The sequence below is a fragment of the Hylobates moloch genome, unplaced genomic scaffold, assembly GCF_009828535.3.
Source record: "Hylobates moloch isolate HMO894 unplaced genomic scaffold, HMol_V3 SCAFFOLD_16, whole genome shotgun sequence".
NCBI classification, from domain to species: Eukaryota; Metazoa; Chordata; class Mammalia; order Primates; family Hylobatidae; genus Hylobates; species Hylobates moloch.
The window spans coordinates 2,223,120-2,246,040 of NW_026652291.1; the positions used below are offsets into that span (position 1 = coordinate 2,223,120).

A 22,921-nucleotide genomic window follows, 5' to 3' on the forward strand; every position below is an offset into this window, starting at 1 on the left:
GAGACCAGACCAGCCTGGCTGACATGGCAAAACCCCCATCTCTACTAAAAATACAAAAATTAGCCAGGTGTAGTGGCGTATACCTGTAGTCCTAGCCACTCGGGAGGCCGAGGGAGAAGAACTGCTTGAACCCAAGAGGCGGAGATTGCAGTGAACTCAGATCCCACTACTGCACTCCAGCCTGGGCAACAGAGCGAGACTCCATCTCAAAAAAACAAAAACAAAAACAAACGAACAAACAAAAAACTAACCTAAAAGATGCATAAGAATAGAACAGTATTCCAGATATAGTAGTGAGACACTGGAAGGTATATAGCAAGATGCTATGGTGTGCATTTGTAGTCCCAGCTACTTGGGAGGCTGAAGTGGAAGGACCGCTTAAGCCCAGGAGTTTGAGTCCAGCCTGGACAACAGAGCAAGACCCATCTCTTAAAAGTACAAAAACAAAGGAGAAAAATAAATGTCTCACCAGAATCTAACGTTTATTAATTCAGTGGCTGCACAAATACAAAGGAAAAATGAAGAGACTCATCTGTGAAAATAATATCAATTTGCAAACATAGTCAACTCAGGTTTACTTATATGTGCATTTAGTAAATGTTCATGACCCAGCATGCAAGCCTGAATACCATGAAACCAATATTTTAACACGTGTGTTCAAACACTGCCTGAATGAGCCAGTCCACCTTTTTCGGTAGTGGTGGTAAAAACAGATTGCATACTGCTGATGGCAGAATGTTCCTTACGATGAATGTTAGCTGCTAGGGCATGCTCCACAGCTTTAAATCGCTATCTAAGAGAGCTGTTTCTGAAGCAAGTGTGATACAACTACGAATGCTGCTGAGAAGAAAAAAGGATGCAAGAATGACTGCAAAGGAGGCTGACAAAGTTGCCTGGTACATTCTACATTGTTGCAAAATGGATGGGGGGGAAGATGGGGGCCTGGGGGTAAGATACTCGGTGAAAAAGAATTGGAAACAAATGTATATAAAATGCTTCTAATTTACTTTATAAGCATATGAAGTTATATACACAATTTTAAACAATGCCCTATAAATTGAAAATATTATACTTATCAAGTTATTTAACTTGGGATAGAGCTGGCTTTAGAATAAGTCTTCGGTGAATGGTTCATACTTGAATGATACCAAAAACAAATCTTAAAGTTTTAATTATTACTATAAGCCAAAATTCAGATGCAAATATGCATAATCACACTAATGGGCTAACCAAACTACCATGCACTAAACTGATAATGATGTGAGAAATAATAAAAGAAGAGCAGCAATGAAAAATATTACCAAAAAAAAATAAAATAAAATGAATAAAGGAAGCAAGCAAACAAGATGGAAAAACTGCAGCCAATTGATACAACACCATGGTAAAAATTTTTCCAGGAAAACTGTTAGGATTACAATTGTATCCAGGTACACATGAATAGTGGAAGGTATGTAACATCATAGAATACTCAGAGTCCTCATTAAACATCCTTATATATTAATTTTAGTTCTGAATACTAAATTTTATTAACCCCTAATGTATTTATTAGTACCAAATCCTTAGATAGCTGAAGATATGGAAGTTTAAGGAAACAGATAAAATTTACTCTTCAGGACAAAGGACTGGAATTTTTAGATGTTTCATGCCCACCTTGAGAAGCCTTAAGGCCCATTATGGGTTGCCGATCACAAAGAACCACTTGTTGAAATAACATTTTTAGTGCAGAGAAAGTCTACCTCCCTCCCCACCTCCCACACACAAAACAGGGACAGGGCTTCAAAATTACCAGGATATAAATAACCATGAGGAATACATTAGAAATGTATATAGAGCATTGCGCTTATCAAAATATCGCACAACTGTACAGTGCTGTGCAGTTTACAAAGCCCTTTTATGTGCATTATTTCATTAATACTCACATCCATCATAAGAAGATGAAATTATCTCCATTTTAAAGATGAGAAACCCAAGGTCCAGAAAAGTTAAGTGCCTTGCTCAAGGTCAGAAATTCGGCTAAGTGGCAGGGCCAGGACTTAAATTCAGTACTTTCTCTTCCTACTTCATGGTCTCTGTACCCGCCCCCCGCCCCAACTACTACAGGTCAAATCTAGAAATCAAATGAAGTATGTAAAAAGACTCTGCAAAGCTGAAAACAACTAGAAGGATTTTATTATAACGATCATTAATTATTTGCTGATGTCCTACCAGTGAAATACCTATGCCTGGGCCCAACCTAATTGCTTAGGCATTATTATGTAAGTGTTAGGACTTTCAAAAATCTGCCCAGGTGATTCTAAAAGGCACTAGGGCAAATACTTGATCTATGTTAAATGATACCAATGGTAATACTGCTTTATGAACATGCTTTTCCACTTTCAGTTTTACTTTAACATTTCCCTTTTATATTAATCATCAGTCCTTAATCAGATGTGGTGTGTCAAGAGTTTAAGGAAGCCAAAGTGTTCACTTTAAAATTTTCAGTATCAGCTATAAGAAAGGTACAAATTTGCACAATATCAATTACATTAAAATATTTTTGTACTGTATTATTTTAAGAAAACTCTAGTCAATATTAAGAATATTCAATAAAAAGTACAGCCTTGTACAACTATATCAATAAAAAAAGTACAAAAAAAAGCACAGCCTTTAGTTTGTGCTGTTAAGAACATTTAAAAATAATCTCCAACCAAAGATAACCCAACAATTTTTTATGAAATACTACATTAAGTTGCATTCATTTGAGGAATAGGAAGCTTTATGGCATTAAACATAAAATAACAGTTGAGGTATTTAAGGGACAAATTAGATGGCAACTAGCACTGATGATCGTTTAAAAAGTACTAGATATTGAACCAATCTTACCTTTTGTAGACTTGTTGGATTCAACTGAGTTTTGTCAATTATTTTTATTGCAACCTAGAAAGAATAACAAATATTTATGGATTTTAAGAATTTAGTAATTATGGACTGATAAATGCCAAGATACATGACATTAAGAAGCAAGCAAGCAACAAACCACAAAACCTAAAACTCAGCTGGTTATAATAAGCAATTGTAACTTTATAACATTGTGTAACTGAAAATAAGGGCTTCTATACCAATGCTTTCTCACTAAACTTCTCCCTACCCTAAATACAAGAGACCCTAATAGGCAGGAATATCATCACCCCTATTCGGCGAAGAAGTTACAGATGATCTTTGTCCCGCTACAATTCTTAAGGATTAAGGGTCCCCCGTAAAAGGGAGGCGGGAAATATGTCAGAAGTGTTTGAACCAGAGCAACTCCATCTTGAAAAGGTGCTGGATAAAATAAGTCTGAGACCTACTGGGCTGCATTCCCAGGAGGTTAGGCATTCTTAGTCACAGGGTGAGATAGGAGGAGCTTGGCACAAGATACAGGTCACAAAGACCCTGCTGATAGAACAGGATGCGGTAAAGAAGCAGGCTAAAACCCACCAAAACCAAGATGGTGATGAAAGTGACCTCTGGTCGTCCTCACTGCTCATTGTACGCTAATTATAATGCATCAGCATGCTAAAAGACACTCCCACCACCACCATGACAGTTTACAAATGCCGCGGCAACCTTGGGAAGTTACCCTAAATAGTCCCCTAAAAGGGGAGGGACCTTCAGTTCCAGGAAATCTCTGCCCTTTTCCCAGAAAGCTCATGAATAATTCACCCCTTGTTTAGCATATAATCAAGAAATAACTATAAGTAGACTCAGTCAAGCAGCTGATACTGCTGCTCTGTCTATGGAGCAGCCATTCTTTTGTTTCTTTATTTTATTTTATTTTTTTTTTTTTAAACAGTCTCCCTCTGTTGCCCAGGCTGGAGAGCAGTGGCACGATCTCGGCTCATTGCAACCTCCATCTCCCAAGTTTTCATAGTTTCTCCTGCCTCAGCCTCTGGAGTAGCTGGGATTACAGGTGCGCACCAACACGACTGGCTAATTTTGTATTTTTAGTAGAGATGGAGTTTCACCATGTTGGCCAGGCTGGTCTCGAACTCCTGACCCCAGGTGATCCACCCACCTCGGCCTCCCAAAGTGCTGGGATTACATGTGTGAGCCACAGCACTTGGCCTGTTTCTTTACTTCTTTTATAAACTTGTTTTCACTTAAAAGAAAAAAAAAAAGAAAAGAAAATTGGGGCTTCAAACTAATAAACGTATTGTTACAACATTTTATATTTAAGTTACTTATAGACAAGGGGAAAGTCTCCTCCAAACCAAGAGAGAGAGAGATTATACACAGAAAGCACTTCAAAAAACATATGCAACGTAGCAAATCTTTTCTTTACAATTTACTGACACTTTAAATTTACCTGACTCTGGGACGGGTAAGCATACAAATAGGTGGGTATTGAATCTGAAAACTTTAAAAACTTTTTTTTTTTTTTTTAAACAGAAAAGCCCTTTGGGCAGTTAAAGAAGGAAAGGGAACTAGGTCCAAACCAATCTGTGGCCTAACCAAGTGAATATATAGAGAGGCAACAGAAGGGTCACCGAGCAGCTTTTGTTCAGAAAGGGTGAGTATGCCCCAGCTAGTGTTTTTAAAAACCATTAGGATATAGGAAGTACTATAGCTTCTATAGCTTCTGGTCAGCTCATCACTGTCACGTAAAAATGATTTCTATGGACTATGGGAAAAGAATGGAAGTGACAATAGAAGGGAAGAAAAGTAGAGAGAGGCTTTGCCATGACCAGGGAATATCAAGTAACTCGGCTTTGCATCTGAGCTCCAAAACAGCAAATGAGGCCACCCCCGTAAGATCAAAGAGGCTGTGCTTCCTACTGCGCATCCTGCAGGACACAGGCCCAGAAGACCCACCCCTGAAGAAAGCATCTATAGCCAAAGTCCAGGGAATAAGCTTGGAGTTTCTCTACATCAAACATTCTCACACTTTTTGGTCCCTTTTACACTTTTAAAGATGACTGATTCCCCCAAATGTGGGTTGTATCAATGAATATCTACCATGATACAAATAAAAACTGAGAAACTATTAAAAGAAAGTATTTAATAATTGATTTCAAAATAACAATAAGCCCATTATAACACAAATAATATATTTGTATGAAATTTTCATACAAGCTTCTGCATTCAATCTGTTGTGATATCACACATCATGTAACCTCTGGAAAATTCCACTCTACACTTGTGAGAGAGAGAATGAAAAAAGCAAATGTTTTACTAGTATCACAAAAATAGTTTTGACTCTGCAGACTCCTTAAAAGGGTCTCAGAAAACCCCCAGGGGTCTCCCCATGCCATACTTTTGAGAATGGCTGCATTATGTACATTAACACCATGTTTTAAAAACCCTGCTTAACTTGGTCTAAAGCCTCCATCTGACCACATTATTTATTCCCTATGAGTCTATAACCTACAGAGGAGCTACAGAAAAAATCACTGCAACAAGGCATCCAGCAATTCTGACTCTGGAGTGGATGGGCCAGGAGAAAGCAAATCAGAACTGGGGAAGGAGTGGAGAGTAAATGAGTGTGTGCACCTGAAAAACGCAAAGTTGGAATTCTAATTTTGTATTTGGAAAATGTAAGTTTCAATGGAAACTGAATAAGCAAAAGAAAATATTGATTACTGAAATAGGCAAACACGAACTGTCTTATGCATATCTCAACTGGGGAAAAGACATCTTATTCATCTTTATAGCCCTAACTGGCACATAAGGAGTACTCAATAAATGCTGAGTTGTCTGGGTGCGGTGGCTCATGCCTGTAATCCCAGCACTTTGGGAGGCAGGTGGATCACCTGAGGTCAGGAGTTCGAGACCAGCCTGGCCAACATGGTGAAACCCCGTCCCTACTTAAAAATACAAAAATTAGCTGGGCTTGGTGGCGGATGCCTATAATCCCACCAGCTACTCGAAAGGCTGAGGCGGGAGAATCACTTGAAACCTGGAGGCGGAGTTTATAGTGAGCCAAGATGGTACCACTGCACTCCAGCCTGGGAGAGAGAATGAGACTCCATCAAATAAATAAATAAATAAATAAATAAATAAATAAATAAATAAGCCAGGTGTGGTGGCTCATGCCTGTAGTCTCAGCACTTTGGGAGGCCGAGGCAGGCAGATCATGAAGTCAGGATGTAGAGACCATCTTGGCCAACATCGTGAAACCCCATCTCTACTAAAAATACAAAAAATTAGCTGGGCATGGTGGCATGGGCCTGTAATCCCAGCTACTTGGGAGGCTAAGGCAGAAGAATTGCTTGAATTTGGGTGATGGAGGTTGCAGTGAGCCGAGATCGTGCCACTGCACTCCAGTCTGGCAAGACAGCGAGACTCTGTCTCAAAAAAAATAAAAAAAAAAATAATAATAAAAAATAAAATAAAATAAAATAAATAAATAAATAAATAAATGCTGAGTTGATATGAGGCCTTGAACACTCATAATCAGTAACCAAGAAACAGGGCTTTTGGTGTTTTAACAGATAATGAGGTTTTAAAAATCATATAAATCAAAGTCGAATGAATTTTCTTCAAACTTTACCTTCATAAGTAATTTTACACGGTATACCTGGATCTCCCAATTCTAAAGAAACCCTTAGACATACATCCTCTTTTCTGGCCTCCATTCTGCTTTATTCCTCCTCCTCCTCATGGCCAAATCCATCAAAGATGCTGCCTTTCCAGTTCTTCTTCTCTCTGAGCTCCTGAGACCTGGTTTCTATTTTCACACCTGGACTCTTAATCACTACTTTCTTATGGTTCTGCTCAATATCCTCCTCCTATTCTAAAGATTTTTTTTTTTTTTTTTTTGAGATGAGGTCTCACTCTGTTGTCCAGGGTGGAGTGCAGTGACATGATCACGGTTCATTGCAGCCTCGACTTCCCCAGGCTCAGGTGATCATCCCACCTCAGCCTCCCGAGTAGATGGAACTATAGGCACGTGCCACCATGTCCAGCTAATTTTTTGTAGAAATGAGGTCTCCTTATGTTACCCAGGCTGGTCTCAAACTCCTGGGCTCAAGCCATCTGCCCAACTCAGCCTCCCGAAGTGCTAGGATTATAGGCGTGAGCCACGGCATCCAGTCACTATTCCAAAGATTCTGATTCTGTTTTTTTTTTTCTCTTGAGACAGGGTCTCGCTCTGTTGCCCAGGCTGGAGTGCAGTGGCGCGATCTTGGCTCACTGCAACCTCTGCCTCCCGGGTTCGAGCAATTCTCGTGCCTTGGCCTCCCCCAAGTAGCTGGGATTACGGATGCACGCCACCACGCTCAGCTAATTTTTGTATTTTTTTAGTAGAGACAGGGTTTCGCCATGTTGGCCAGGCTGGTCTTGAACTCCTGACCTCAAGTGATCCGCCCGCCTCGGCCTCCCCAAGTGCTAGAATTACAGGCATGAGCCATCAAGCCCAGCCTGATTCTGTTCTTATACATTTTCATCTTCAGGTACTGCAATTCAATAGCATCTGAAGCAAAAATAGGAGCTCAAATATGTTTCAATCAACTTAACCAAACTGCAGAAAAGTCATTTTATCAAAAGCAACTATGGGCCGGGCGCGGTGGCTCACGCTTGTAATCCCAGCACTTTGGGAGGCCGAGGAGGGCGGATCACGAGGTCGACAGATCGAGACCACGGTGAAACCCCGTCTCTACTAAAAATACAAAAAATTAGCCGGGCGTGGTGGCGGGCGCCTGTAGTCCCAGCTACTCGGAGAGGCTGAGGCAGGAGAATGGCGTGAACCCGGGAGGCGGAGCTTGCAGTGAGCCGAGATTGCGCCACTGCACTCCAGCCTGGGCGACAGAGCGAGACTCGGTCACAAAAAAAAAAAAAAAAAAAAAAAAAAAAAAAAAGCAACTATGTCTCCAGAGTGAAACACCATCATTTGATGTGACATGTGTATGTGCAGCAAGGAAGCCTGAGCGGGAGTTCCTAATCCCCTCTTCCTCCTAGCTCCCTGCTGGGATGACTCCACCAAAATCGCCTTGGCCCAGAGCTGGAGCCTGGAGAGCTCAGGCAAAGCTGAAACCTTGGGGTCACCAAAAGAGGTGGTAACTGGGGTGTCCCCAATTGCAGTGCCTCAGAAAGGTGCAGACTGGAGAGAAGACCACCCCTTTATTCCAATGATTGTGGGGTTGGGTAAAGGGAGACTCAACAAACACCAAGGGGGCTCACTAAGTGAGAAAGCCACTTGCTGTGGAAATTTCTGGGAAATTCCATTTACATTCACTCTGATGCCAGCAGCAAAGTGGAAAATTACAAAATAGGGATAGGGCCAGCTCATACATGAGAAGGGCTTCTCCCAACAAATCCACAGCAGACACCCACTGGAAAAAAATCCTTATCTTCCACTTTCTGTTGGTTCACCAACGGTCAAAAGATCCTAACACCCTGTTTCTGAAAGTGTTAACAGCATTCACAGCCACTAAAAGAGGAGGCAAAAAAAAAAAAAAAAAAAAAAAAAAAGACTGCAAGTCCTCTAGGGGGACAGAGTGGCCTGAAGAATGATGCATTAGTCATCTTGGGCTGCCATAACCAAAATACCACACACTGGGGGACTTAACAGTAATTTATTTTCTCACAGTTCTGGAGGGGACCTTCTTCCTGGCTTGCAGATGGCCACCCTCTCCCTGTGTTCTCACGTGGTGGAGAAACCTAGCTTTCTGGTGTCTCTTCATGTAATAACACTAATCCTATCAATCAGGGTTCATACTTACAACTTCACTTAACCTTCTATAAAGACCCTATCACCAAATACAGTCACACGGGGGGTTAGGGCTTACACATATGAATTTTGAGGCATACGATTCAATCCATAGCAAATGGAGACCAAGCCAAACAACTACAACAGTTGGTTACAAATGAAAACTTCAACATGGAAGAATATCACGAGCATGAAGTAGAGTAAAAGAAATAGACACAAAATAATACACTATTATTAATATACTCTAACATTCTATTAGTACAATGTTAAAATAACAAACAGACAAAACCTATAGTATTAGAAGGTGGCACAGTGGTTCACTTGAGGAGGTGGGGTAGTGAAGGGATCTGAAGGAGGCCAAAGGGAGGTTTCTAGGGTGTGGGTCACAGTATATTTTTTGCCTGGGTCATGGTTATTCAAATTTGTTTACTCTGTGATAATTCATCAAGCTGTACACTTATGATTTGGGTGCTTTTTATGTGTGTTACGTTTCTTTTTTTTTTTTTTTTTTTTTGAAATGGAGTCTTGCTCAGTCGCCCAGGATGGAATGCAGTGGCACAATCTTGGCTCACTGCAACCTCCACTTCCTAGGTTCAAGCAGTTCTCCTGTCTCAGCCTCTCAAGTAGCTGGGACTACAGGCACACACACCATGCCCAGCTAATTTTTGTATTTTTAGTAGAGACAAGGTTTCACCATATTGGTCAGGCTGGTCTTGAACCCCTGACTTCAGGTGATCCGCCTGCCTCGGCCTCCCAAAGTGCTGGGATTCACAGGCATGAGCCATTGCACCCAACCTGTGTTACATTTCAGTAAAGAGTTTTTGTGTTTTTTAAAGTCAATAAATAAAATGACTTTAAATAAAATGTCAATAGATAATGCCTAAACCTGAAAAACAAGACTACAAGCATGTTATAAAGTATGAAAGAATCATTTAAAAGACTAAAGAATCACTTTAAAAGATTAAAAGTGGCCATCCTGGGAGACAAGGAAACAAGTGAGTCTAGGGGACTCTTTTGTAACAAGTCTTGACTCTTTAAACTGTGTGTAATATGTAACTTGAATAAAAATAATTATATGAAAAGTTATTTTCATAACCATAATAAGGACATTGGTTAAAGATGGCATATTGATCACATGCATTTCTCTGTCCTGCCACCTGCTAGGCCCACTGAAGAACAAAGACCAAATGACAAAGAATGGCCAAGAGAAGGGAAGGCGTGCCACCAGAAGACAAGTGACTTCAAAGAAGTTTTGGGAGATAAAAATCTGACAGCAGTACAGTGGCACATGTAGCAGGGCACAGAAAGACAACCCTAGAATATGCTTGGAAAAGGAAAAACTCAACTGTCCACAGAAAAGAACTCTGTGTTATGTGTGTGGAATGTCCCAGTGTAAAGGCTGACGTTCCTCTGGCCTCTACGAGGCTAAGCCAGGCACTCGTTACCCATTTACTGGGAGCTCTCAGTTTTCTTCTTATGGCTCCACTCTTGAAGACATGAACAGAATAAAAAAATCACACAAATGAGGAAAGCCTGTGATTTTTCCTGATGCCTTTCTCCATAATTAAGCCTCTTCTTTCAAGAAAGGAGCTACAGTCAATTCTCATTGTTCATTCTATGCAGTTACTGTGCTCACTGAATTAGTGAATACGAAATCATCGCTTCTAGGGAGTTAGGTTTCTGCAAGCCTCTGGTCACAACACTTTGCATCAGCGGATTAATACATAAGTTTGTTTTATGTGTATGTCTAAGAATACCTTCTTTACTATATATGATTGCTTAACACTGAATTCACAGCCACAGCACTGTAACACACACTTGAGTGAAACTTCTAACACGTGCATCTTCTTTATAAAGCATCACAGCCATGTGCAGTGCAAGGAAAAACTCAACAGTCCAGAGTTTTATCCATGGCAAGGCTATGATGTGCCTTACAAAGAAAATACATGTTTAGGTAAGTTTCACTCAAGTGTGCGTTAGGAAGACTAGCTGGCACTTCAGCACTATGCTTGGGGCCCATTTTAAATGGCAAAATCATCAACAAAAAGTACAAAAATGAAAAAAAAATGGCATTAAATAGATCACAAAAAAGACACTGGTTTACGGCACAAAGACTGAAAAAAGAAAGCAAATGTCCCCTTGTTGAACCTCAACTAGGGATGTGCATATATTTTCACCGTTCCGCATATGTCCGAAAAGGATTACCAAAGTGCTGTACTGATTTTGGGGTTACAAATAAATTTTATCGAATAGGTAAATTTGCAAATATAGAAACCACAAAAAATGAGTATTAACTATCTGCCTGGAAATGAACAGTGGTGATGGTTGCCCAACAATGTACATATACTTGATGTCACTGAACTACACACTTAAAAATGGTTAAAATTATAACTTTTATGTTGTATATATTTCACCACCAAAAAAAAAAGTGTTGGCCAGGTGTGGTGGCTTATCCCTTTAACCCCAGCACTTTGGCAGGCCCAGGCAGAAGGATCACTTTAGCCCAGGAGTTCGAGACCAGCCTGAGCAACATGGGGATGCTTCATCTCTGTAGAAAATACAAAAAATCAGCCGGATGTGGTAGCACACACCTCTAGTCCTGGTTACTCAGGAGGCTGAGGTGGAAGGATTGCTTGGGCCCAGGAGGTAGAGAGCTGCAGTGAGCCAAGATTGCACCACTGCACTCCAGACTGGGTGACCGAGCAAGACTCTGTCTCAAAAAAAGAAAAAAAAAAATGTTCAAAACTGTGGAATTCAGTGATTTTTTTATATATAGGGATTAGGCTTATATGGAGCTTTTTTCCTGCACATTAACTATACCTCCAGGTTGTACTAAAAGCATGCTGACTGTTTTTATGCTTTTTAGTTATATAAGATATGTATTCTGTATCTTATATAGAACACATAAATTATATCTTACACCAAGGCTTTCTTTCACTCTTGTCTGCTTGTTTCCAAAAGTTTGTTTCTTTTTCTTAAGAGACAGGACCTCGGCCGGGCGCGGTGGTTCACGCCTGTAATTCCAGCACTTTGGGAGGCCGAGGCGGGCGGATCACGAGGTCAGGAGATTGAGACCATCCTGGCTAACACGGTGAAACTCTGTCTCTACTAAAAATACAAAAAATTAGCCGGGCGCAGCGGTGGGTGCCTGTAGTCTCAGCTACTCGAGAGGCTGGGGCTCAGGAGTGAACCTGGGAGGCGGAGCTTGCAGTGAGCCGAGATAGCGCCACTGCAGTCCGGCCTGGGCAAAAGAGGGAGACTCTGTCTCAAAAAAAAAAAGAGACAGGATCTCGCTATGTTCCCCGGGGAGTGGCTATTCACAGGAGCAATCTTGATCCCAATCCCCATCCCACTGATCAGCAGAGGAATTTTGCCCTGCTCCGTTTCTGGGCCAGTTCACCCCTCCCCTCAGACAACCTGGTGGACCCCTGCTCTTGGGATATAATTAATTTTTAATTGAAGCAAATCATTCTGGGTTTTAACTTTTTTTGTCAGTCACTACAGTTGTTTTGAATAAAAATTCAATTCATCACTGTCTACCCACCCCCAAGAAACTGCTGAGTTTTGGTATAATGTCAAAGAACGATATCTACAATCACCTGAAAAGGGTGTTAATATGCTCCCTTCCTTTTGTAGCTACATTGCTTCATACACTTCAACCAAAACAACATACTGAAATAGTGTGAATGCAGAGCAGACAGAGGAACCCAGCTAACTTCTATTAAGCCAGACATTAAAGGGGTTTGCAAAAAATTTAAACAATGTCACTCTTTTCAATAATTTGCTTTGGAAAATAGTTCTTTTTCATAAAAATGTTATTTACATTACCATGTACTAGGATTATTATTTTTGATGAATATATATTTTAAGTTTCCTAAGTAATAACTTCTAATTCAGCAGCTATCAATACATATAACCCTAATAAATAAAAGCTTTGGGGAGTTCTCAATTTTCTATTTATTTATTTATTTATGAGATGGGGTCTCGCTCTGTCGCCCAGGCTGGAGTACAGTGGAACAATCTCAGCTCACTGCAAGCTCCACCTCCCGGGTTCACACCATTCTCCTGCCTCAGCCTCTCCGAGTAGCTGGGACTACAGGCGCCCGCCACCACGCCCGGCTAATTTTTTGTATTTTTTAGTAGAGACGGGGTTTCACCGTGGTCTCGATCTCCTGACCTCGTGATCCGCCTGCCTTGGCCTCCCAAAGTGCTGGGATTACAAGCGTGAGCCACTGCGCCCGGCCGAATGAAGATTTTTAAGTTAAAAAAGAGACAATTTTCCAGAAATGAAAGACAAAAATCTCCATATTAAAAGGGTCCAATGAGCACCAAAAACAATGAATGAAGACTACCCCTTGGCACCTCAATGGGTAATTTCTAAAAACCAAGGATAAACTTCCAGGAAGAAAAAAAATGTTACATACTTAAGCTACTTACATGGTTATACTCCAGTCTTTCACATCACCAATATCTGAAAACCTTTCATGATCCAAGTTTGAGCTTCCCATTATTTAACCAACTTCTTCTGCCTTCCTGCTCACTCACTCTAGTACTCCAATAACTGTCAGAACTTACCAGGATCTGTAATCCACTGACCCCACACCTTCATAAGGTCAGTCTTCCTCCTCAAGTTCTTACTTCCTAATTATATCACTAATTTCATTGTGATCACTCCCTGGGGGGTTCTATAACAATGTTCCTTTGTCCTTTCACTATACTAATGTGACAAAACCCCAAACTCTGCAAATGCCATGCCTGCAGCTGGGCAACTGAATGCGGCTGGAGAGTAACATATCGCCATGCTGACTCTTCCCACTTTAAATCCTTGGTCACCAACTTCAGGGAAGCCTTAAGGCTACCTGGCAATTGTATCACATTTCTCTAGTCCATTCACTCTCCTGCTTATCTGGCAATTATTTTAACCTCCTCACATCTCTAATATATCTCCTCATCGTAGCAGATCAGTTTGCTTTCCATTTTACTGAAAAAAATAGTTTGCACTCAGAAGAGAATTTCTACAAGCTCCTACTACCATAAGGATCCCCTCACCTGCACTGGTGCCAGCACCCTCTGCTTTCCTCCTATTTCTTTACTTTATTTTCTTTATTTTTCTGAGGCAGAGTTTTGCTCTTGTTGCCCAGGCTGGAGTGCAGTGGTGCGATCTCGGCTCACCACAACCTCTGCCTCCCGGGTTCAAGCAATTCGCCTGCCTCAGCTTCCTGAGTAGCTGGGATTACAGGGGCATGCCACCACGCCCAGGTAATTTTTTGTATTTTTAGTAACGATGAGGTTTCACCATGTTGGCCAGGCTGGTCTCAAACTCCTGATATCAGGTGATCCACTCACTTCGGCCTCCCGAAGTGCAGGGATTACAGGTGTGATCCACCACGCCTGGCCTGCTTTCCTATTTCTATGGAAGAACTGCCCATGTTATCCAAAGGCCAATGCCTCCACCATCCCCTCACCTATTCCAAAATCTCTTCGACAGCACCAATTTCCTCCTATTTGATTATCCCCCTTCGTAGAGAAATATGTTGATATTTTGTCCATCTTCTAAAAAATACCTTGGCCTAATGTCTCCCTGTACCTACCATCCCACTTATCTGTGCCTAGAAAGAGCTACCTTGCTGTCTCTAATTTATACTCACCGATTCTCTCTAGAGCTAATACATTATATTATATGTGTGAGTATTGCAAAATATTTGAAAGATAAGCTAGAACATTTTGGCCAATTAGCAGTAACACATAAAACCTAAGAGTTTATAGAAAAAGAAGCAACTACTAATTTTAGACAAAGCTTTACAATTATAAGAAAATAAATGATCATAGCCAAAACTCAACAATACTTACACAGTCTTAATTTAAGTAAATAAGCCAAATATATCATTGCAATAGAAAAGCTAGGTAAAGAAATGTAGATATGGAAGTGGGAAGTGGAAGTCAATGATGTTTAAAATGATAAATTTGGAGAAAGCTGTTAGAGTATCAGAAGAAAGAGCTTAAAAAAGTCAGGGCCTTTGAGTAATAATGCGGAGGAAAAAGCGGGATAAGAAAAGAAAATTCTGATTGTCATTAGAACTTTTTAGTTCATTTGACTTGTTAAGCTATGTGCATGCATTACTTCAGGAAAATAATTTTTTAACAATAAATAACTCCAATAAAGCACAAATGACTGAAACAAGTGAGTTCTGTAGTTCATGTAAGGGGAAAAGTCTCTGGGAGGCTATGAAAATTAGTGGGGGGAAAATAATGAACTCGAAAGAAAACTGTGGTGTAAAACAGACAATATTTCACACTAAAATAACCATAAGCTATGAAAAGTTGGTCAAAAGTAAGACAGCAGATGCAACTAACATCCCCAGATTCATAGTAAATATGGGATAGATGCTTCCAGGACAATATGGATAATGGGTAGCATTTTCATTTAAGAGCTAAATCAGATGAATTTCACAACTGGTACATGTATTTTAAAAATATATAAAATGAGCATTTTGATATCCATTTCTGACTGGTTCATGGTCATCCTGGGGGAAGTCTCACCTAAACTGAACTTACACCATAACTAGGCTATTTAAAGGCTTGATTTAAAATGGTCTCCAGAGTGTACATATTAATGTATCTTGTTTATAATTCTTACTCCAACATGTTTGTTAAATTAAAACACCTTTCTTCCAACGAACACATAGTTTTTCATGAGTATCTTTTTTTTTTTGAGACAAAGTCTTACTCTGTTACCAGGCTGGAGTGTAGTGGCGCGATCTCGGCTCACTGCAACCTCTGTCTCCCGGGTTCGAGCGATTCTCCTGCCTCAGCCTCCCGAGTAGCTGGGACTACAGGCGCACATCACCATCCCCGGCTATTTTTTGTATTTTTAGTAGAGATAGGATTTTGCCATGTTGGCCAGGCTGGTCCCAAACTCCTGACCTCAGGTCTCGATCTCTTGACCTTGTGATCCGTCCACCTTGGCCTCCCAAAGTGCTGGAATTACAGGTCTGAGCCACCATGCCTGGCCTTCGTGAGTATCTTTAATGTTCATGACATCCTTGTGACTTAAATGCATGACACAGATTGTCCCTACTCACTTCTTTTAGAAAATTCTTTTCACTATATAATTCTACATCTCTGTTCTTACCCCAAGGATAGCAGTTAAAACTCTCAACATAATACATAATAACCCTTTAACTTATACTGACTCAGAATGAATTAAGTCCCCAAATCATCAATGCCACTCTTCCCACAACCCTCTGGGTTTTCTTCAGAGGTTTTAGTTCTTCAATAGGCAAGATACATCATATTCCCATCACAGGGCAAGAGAACACTGACAAAAATAAAGATCTTAGCTGAGAAAAGCACTAAGTAGCAGGTGTGGTGGCTCATGCCTGTAATCCCAGCACCTGGGGAGGCCAAGGCAGGCGGATCACCTGAGGTCAGGAGTTCAAGACCAGCCTGACCAACATGGAGAAACTCTGTCTTTACTAAAAATACAAAATTAGCCGGGCATGGTGGCACATGCCTGTAATCCCAGCTACTAGGGAGGCTGAGGCAGGAGAATCGCTTGAACCTGGGAGGTGGAGGTTGCGGTGAGCCGAGACTGAGCCATTGCACTCCAGCCTGGGCAACAAGAGCAAAAGTCCATCATAAAAAAAAAAAAAAAAAAGAAAAGCAACAGACCAGAGGCTTTAGGTTTCTTTCTACTAGGAATATTATACTGCTATATAAAACCAGTTTTCTAGTTAACAGTTCACTTAATTCTTTACCACATGATCCAGTAATGTCACTCCTGGAGAAATTAAAACTTATGTTCACAGAAAAACCTGTACAGGAGTTCTATCCATAATTGCCAAACACTGGAAACTATTCAAATGTCCTTCAGTGGGGGAGCTAATACCAACTGTAGTACAGCCATACAACAGAATACTTCTCAGCAACAAAAAGGAACAAACTGTCAATATATGCAACAGCCTGAATCAATCTCAAAGACAAAAGACATTATGCTGAGTGAGAAGAAGCCAGTTTCAAAAGGTTACATACCATATGATCCCATTTTATTTGACATTCTCAAAAAAAGACAACTGACCAGGCGTGGTGGCTCACGCCTGTATTCTCAGCACTTTGGGAGGCCGAGGCAGGCGGACTGCTTAAGCTCAGGAGTTAGAGACCAGCCTGGGCAATATGGCAAAACCCCATCTCTACCAAAAATAACATAACATAACATAACATAACATAACATAACATAACATAACATATAACATAACATAACATAACATAACATAACATAACATAACATAACATAACATACATAACATATTGGGCAATATGGCAAAACCGCATCTCTACCAAAAATAACATACATAACATAACATACATAACATATTGGGCAGTATGGCAAAACCCCATCTCTACCAAAAAATAACATAACATAACATAACATAACATAACATAACATAACATAACATAACATAAGCCAGGTGCGGTACTGTGTGCCTGTGGTCCCAGCTACTGGGGAGGCTGAAGTGGGAGGTTGCTTGAGTCCAAAAGGCAGAGCTTGCAGTGAGCCGAGATCGCGCTGCACTCCAGCCTGGGTGACAGAGCCAGACTCTGTCTCAAAAAAAAAAAAAAAGCGTGCTATTAAAAAACAATAGAAATTTAATTTTTGATGTTCCAAATGAGAGATCAAAAGTTTCTCAAATGCAAGAAGTTATATGATTATTGCCTTCTTGAGGAAAAAAAAGTTCCATTAGGAACAAAAATTATAAAATAGCTTGAAATGAATTTAACAAGCATTATATAAAACATACATGAAAAAGGTTACAAAACCTGAAAACAAATTTGAGACACATGCACATTCCTGAACAGAAACCCTTGGCATTAGCTGAATGTGGTGGCTCACATCTGTAATCCCAGCACTTTGGGAGGCCGAGGCAGGTGGATCACCTGAGGTTGGGAGTTTGAGATCAGCCTGACCAACATGGAGAAACCCGTCTCTACTAAAAATACAAAAATTAGCTGGGCATGGTGGCGCATGCCTGTAATCCCAGCTACTCGGGAGGCTGAGGCGGAGAACTGCTTGAACGCAGGAGGCGGAGGTTGTGGTGAGCTGAGATCATGCCACTGCACTCCAGCCTGGGCAATAAGAGCGAAATTCCGCCTCAAAGAAAAAAAAAGAAAGAAAGAAAGACTTGGCATCATTAAAATATCAATTTCCTCCCAAACTATTAATAATTTATAAAACCAACTAAACCCTCTTTTCTGGTTAGCGTGGCGTGAGAAGCCATAAGCAGGAAAGTCTCTCGCGACACCCTGGAGGAGGCGGTGCAGGAAGTCCTGCACAGGAATCAGTGCAAGTGCCCCAAGTTCCTGAAGACGGTAGAGTTGCAGATCAGCTTGAAGAACTATGACCCCCAGAAGGACAAGCGCTTCTCGGGCACCGTCAGGCTTAAGTCCACTCCCTGTCCCAAGTGTGGGTCCTGGGGGAACAGGAGCACTGTGACGAGGCCAAGGCCATGGATATTCCCCAACGTGGACACTGAGGTGCCAAAAAAACTCAAGAATAAGAAACTGGTCAAGAAGCTGGCCAAGAAGTATGATGCATTTTTGGCTTCAGAGTCTCTGATCAAACAAATCCCATGAATCCTTGGCATAGGCCTAACTAAGGCAGTAAAGTTCCCTTCCCTGCTCACACACAATGAAAACACAGTGGCAAAGTGGATGAGGCGAAGTCCACAATCAAGTTTCATATGAAGATGTTATGTTTGGCTGTGGCTGTTGGCCACATGAAGATGACAGACGATGAGCTTGTGTATAACATTTACCTGGCTGTTAACTTCTTGGTGTCACTGCTCGAGAAAAAACTGGCAGAATGTCCGGGCCTTATATATCAAGAGCACCATGGGCAAGCCCCAGCGCCTATATTAAGGCGTATTTGAATAAATTCTACTGCTACTAGTAAAGAAACCAAAAACCAAAAAACCAAAAACCAACTAATCCCATGAAAACTAATCTAATCAAAATTTCGTGTTGTTTTTAGAAAATGGCCAACTTAATTCTAAAATTCATGTGGAAGAGTAAATGATGACCAAAAAAAAAAAAAAAAAAGCTATGAAAATTTTGAAAAATAAGAGTCATTGGCCAGGCGTGGTGGCTCACACCTGTATGTAATCCCAGCACTTTGGAAGGCTGAGGTGGGCAGTTCATGGGTTCAAGAGATCAAGACCATCCTGGCCAACATGATGAAATCCCATCTCTACCAAAAAATACAAAAATTAGCTGGGCGTGGTGGCACACACCTGTAATCCCACTTACTCAGGAGGCTGAGGCAGGAGAATTGCTTAAACCTGGGAGGCGGAGGTTGCAGTTAGCCGAGATCCCGCCACTGCACTCCAGCCTAGCGACAGAGTGAGACTCCATCTCACCAAAAAAGGAGAGAAAAGAAAAAAAAAAGAATCATCAGGAGGGGAACTTGACCTAAAACATACAATCTACAGCTGCAATAATAAAAACACCACGGTATGGGTATAGGACTAAATAAACAGACTGGAGAAATAACAAGACACATATGAGGATTTATTATGTGTTAACGCAGGTATCTTCAATTGTGGGGAGAGAACTGATGGTTCTGGGACAATTGTAATCCAAGTGGAAAAAAAAAGTCAGATCTCTACACCCAATACTAATCTTCCCAAATATACACCACATGAATTAAACATTAAAATGTGAGCCATGGGAGGAGTATTAGAAGAAAATATAAAACTGGTTTTTTTTTTTTTTTTGAGACGGAGTCTCACTCTGTCACCCAGGCTGAAGTGCAGTGATGCAGTCTTGGCTCACTGCAAGCTCTGCCTCCCGGGTTCACGCCATTCTCCTGCCTCAACCTCCCGAATAGCTGGGGCTACAGGCGCCCGCCACCACGCCCGGCTAATTTTTTGTATTTTTAGTAGAGATGGGGTTTCACCGTGTTATCCGGGATGGTCTCGATCTCCTGACCTCGTGATCCACCCACCTCGGCCTCCCAAAGTGCTAGGATTACAGGCGTGAGCCACTGCACCCGGCCTATAGAACTGTTTTTTAAATCATGGGACAAATCTTCAAGAAGACATGAAACGCAAATGTAATAAAGAAAAAGATTAAATGATTTTGCCACATAAATACTTAAAAAGTTCCCTAAAACAAGACATCATAAACAGTTAAAAGGAGTAATCTAGGGAAAGATATTCATAACCTACATTAACAGACATATCAGACAGATGACTGAAACATAAAGAGTTTAAATCACTAAGATTAAAAAAAAGAAAAATGAATAAAGGATATGAACAGGAAACTTGTTTTATTTTTATTTATTTTAGAGAGTGTCCTCTGTTGCCCCGGCTGGAGTACAGTGGTACAATCATAGCACAATGCAGTCCTCTACTCCTGGGCTCAAGTGATCCTCCTGCCTTGGCCTCCCAAAGCACTAGGAATACAGGCATGAGCTACTGCGGGTGGCCAGGGAACTTACTTCAAAAAGAAATTATGAATGACAAAAATATATAAAAAGATCACAAATCTAAGTAGCGAAAAGGGAAAAAGCAACTTCTGGTTTTTTCTACACCCTTTTTTTGTCCATACGTGCTATGGTTTCAATGAATGTCCCCGCCCAATCTCATGTTGAAATGTAATTGCTGTTGCAGCAGTACTAAGATACGGGGCCCTGGAGAGGCAATCAGACTGCAAGGGCTCTGCCCTCTTTTCTTCCTTTCTCCTCCTCTTCCCTTCCCTCCCCACTCCTCCCCACTCTTTGCCCTTCTATTATGTCCTTCATGTATCAAGAAGGCCCTGGCCAGATGCAGCCCATGGATCTTGGACTTCTCAGCCTCTACAACTGTAAGAAATAAATTTCTTATCTTTATAAATTACCTAGTCTCTGGTATTGTGTTACAGCAGCAAAAACAGACTAAGACATTCAGATAGACAAAAATTATCTACAGTGTAGAAGCATGTACAAAAATGAACTCTATTTCATTTTGGTAGAATAATAAAGTAGGTACATCACTTTTTATTCAAAACCAATTTAGTAGTATCTATTACAATGTCAAATATCCATCCACTTTCACCTAGGACTTCCATTTCTAGGAATTATCCTACAGAAACACTTAACAAGGACACACAATGCTAAACAATGTCCACTGCAGATCTGTTCGTAACAACAAAAAGTTAGAAACAACCCTAATGCCCACCGATAGGAAATAAACTATGGTACCACCATACCCAGGAAGACTATGCTGCCTTTAGACTAATATGTCAAATTTATGAGTACTAAGACCCAGACATGGTCAAGGTACATTACTAAGTAAAAAAACTATCATCATGTCCCATATGAGTCCCCTTCTGTTAAAATTTTTTTAAAAGTTAATGTCTATATAAAAAACTCTGGGAATATATACCAAACTGCTGAAAGTGACTGTCTTTGAAGAGACAAATTTCAAGGAACTTACTTTCTACATAATGAATTTCTATATTTCTATGTTTACATTTTATACGTCATATCTACAATAGGCAAAAAAAAACCCCACAAGAGTAAAATGATTTTGTTCAAAGTTTTTTCTTTTTTCTTTTTCTTTTTTTTTTTTTACTTTAAGTTCTGGGATACATGTGCAGAACGTGCAGGTTACACAGGTATACATGTGCCATGGTGGTTTGCTGGGCCCATCAACTCGTCATCTACATTGGGTATTTCTCCTAATGCTATCCTTCCCCTTGCCCCTCACCCCCTGACAGGCCCTGGTGTGTGATGTTCCCCTCCCTGTGTCCATGTGTTCTCATTGTTCAACTCTCACTTATGAGTGAGAACTTATTCAAAGTTTAAAAAAAAACTGAGAAACTGAGAAAGTTTTTAAATTAAACCACTCTGCTAGTCATATTGAAGCATTTCTAGAGAAAGAACCTACTAGAAGTAAACACCACAGGCCAGACTCTAGATAATGTAAGTTAGGTAAGGTAAATGGAAGAGGGTGTGTCTGTCTCAATGCTCTCTTGGCCCACCATCTCTACCCACATAAGGAAGCTGGCAAGTTGCCACCTGGAACTGGTGGGAACTAAGAAACTCAGAGGTCTGGTTCCTTATCTCAAGAAAGCTTTAATCAAGGACAACAAGGACAGCTCCGCCCACACAAGCTGTTTACAGATTCCAAAAGCAGTCTGTAAGGCAGCTCAACCACAAGGAGTCTTAACTAAAAATCCACAAGAATTTTATCACTAAAATTGATGAATTGTCAAAAGGCAAATTTCTGGCAACCGTCTTTTAAAATTCCAGTTAGCACAGTCCAGTGCTTCCCAACCTTTTCCAAGTCTCAGTACACACAGGAAATGAGAATATTTACAGGGCACACTGCTGCAAACAGAGGATGCGTGCTGACAGATGACAGACCCAGGGCTCATGCTCTTGCAGCCCCAGGCTTGGTGGGCTGCAGGCATGAATGCTACGCCATATGTGTCACAGTCTTGGCACGTCTATCAGAAGGGTCTCACACAGGGAGAGCATTTGTTTTAAAAGCTTCCTTCAAAAGTAATTACTACATTCAGGCCAGGCATGGTGGCTCACGCCTGTAATCCCAGCACCCTGGGAGGCTGAGGTAGGTGGATCACCTGACGTCAGGAGTTCGAGACCAGTCTGGCCAACATGGTGAAACCCCCTCACTACTAAAAATACAAAAAAAATCACTGGGTGTGGTGGTGGGTGCCTGTAATTCCAGCTACTCAGGAGGCTAAGGCAGGAGAATCGCTTGAACCCAGGAGGCGGGAGGTTGCAGCGAGCTGAGATCACGCCACTGCACTCCAGCCTGGGCAACAAGAGTGAGACTCTGTTGCCAACACCGCCCCGCCCCCCCAAAAAAACAGTATTATTACATTCATTTAACAAATATTTATTAAGTACCTAACAGGTTCCAAGCACTGCGTTAAGTTCTGTCATCTTCCCCTACAGACTGGAGATAGCCTACAAACTAGAGAAGGAGACAGACAAACAAGCAATTCCGATACAATGTAAATTGTGCCATATAAAGAGAATATTGGGATTTTTATGGAATCCCATGCCTGGGGAAAGGGGATTTGTCAATGATTACTTCTCAGAAATGTTCCCTAAACAGAATAGTAAAGAGTATTTCAGGTACAAGGAAAAGCAGGCGCAAAGACCTAAATGCAAGAAACTACATCAAAGGTTGGGCGTGCTGGCTTACACCTGTAATCCTAGCATTTTGGGAGGCTGAGGCGGGCAGATCACCA

General features: G+C 41.0%; 1 protein-coding gene and 1 pseudogene across 12 annotated transcripts in view; one reads left to right on the plus strand and one right to left on the minus strand.

Annotated features, from left to right (window-relative positions):
• MARK3 (microtubule affinity regulating kinase 3) overlaps positions 1 to 22,921 on the minus strand; it is a 117,412-nt gene that overhangs the window by 72,599 nt on the left and 21,892 nt on the right. For 11 of the 12 annotated variants that reach the window (XM_032134663.2, XM_032134662.2, XM_032134659.2 and 8 more), the window contains exon 3: positions 2,863 to 2,916. In XM_032134663.2, coding sequence (XP_031990554.1) covers positions 2,863 to 2,916 — 54 coding nt within the window. Of the gene's footprint in view, positions 1 to 2,862; positions 2,917 to 22,921 lie in introns of those variants that run through there. The other variant, XM_032134664.2, reaches the window with a different exon arrangement.
• LOC116484986 (large ribosomal subunit protein uL1-like) lies at positions 4,626 to 18,604 on the plus strand (annotated as a pseudogene).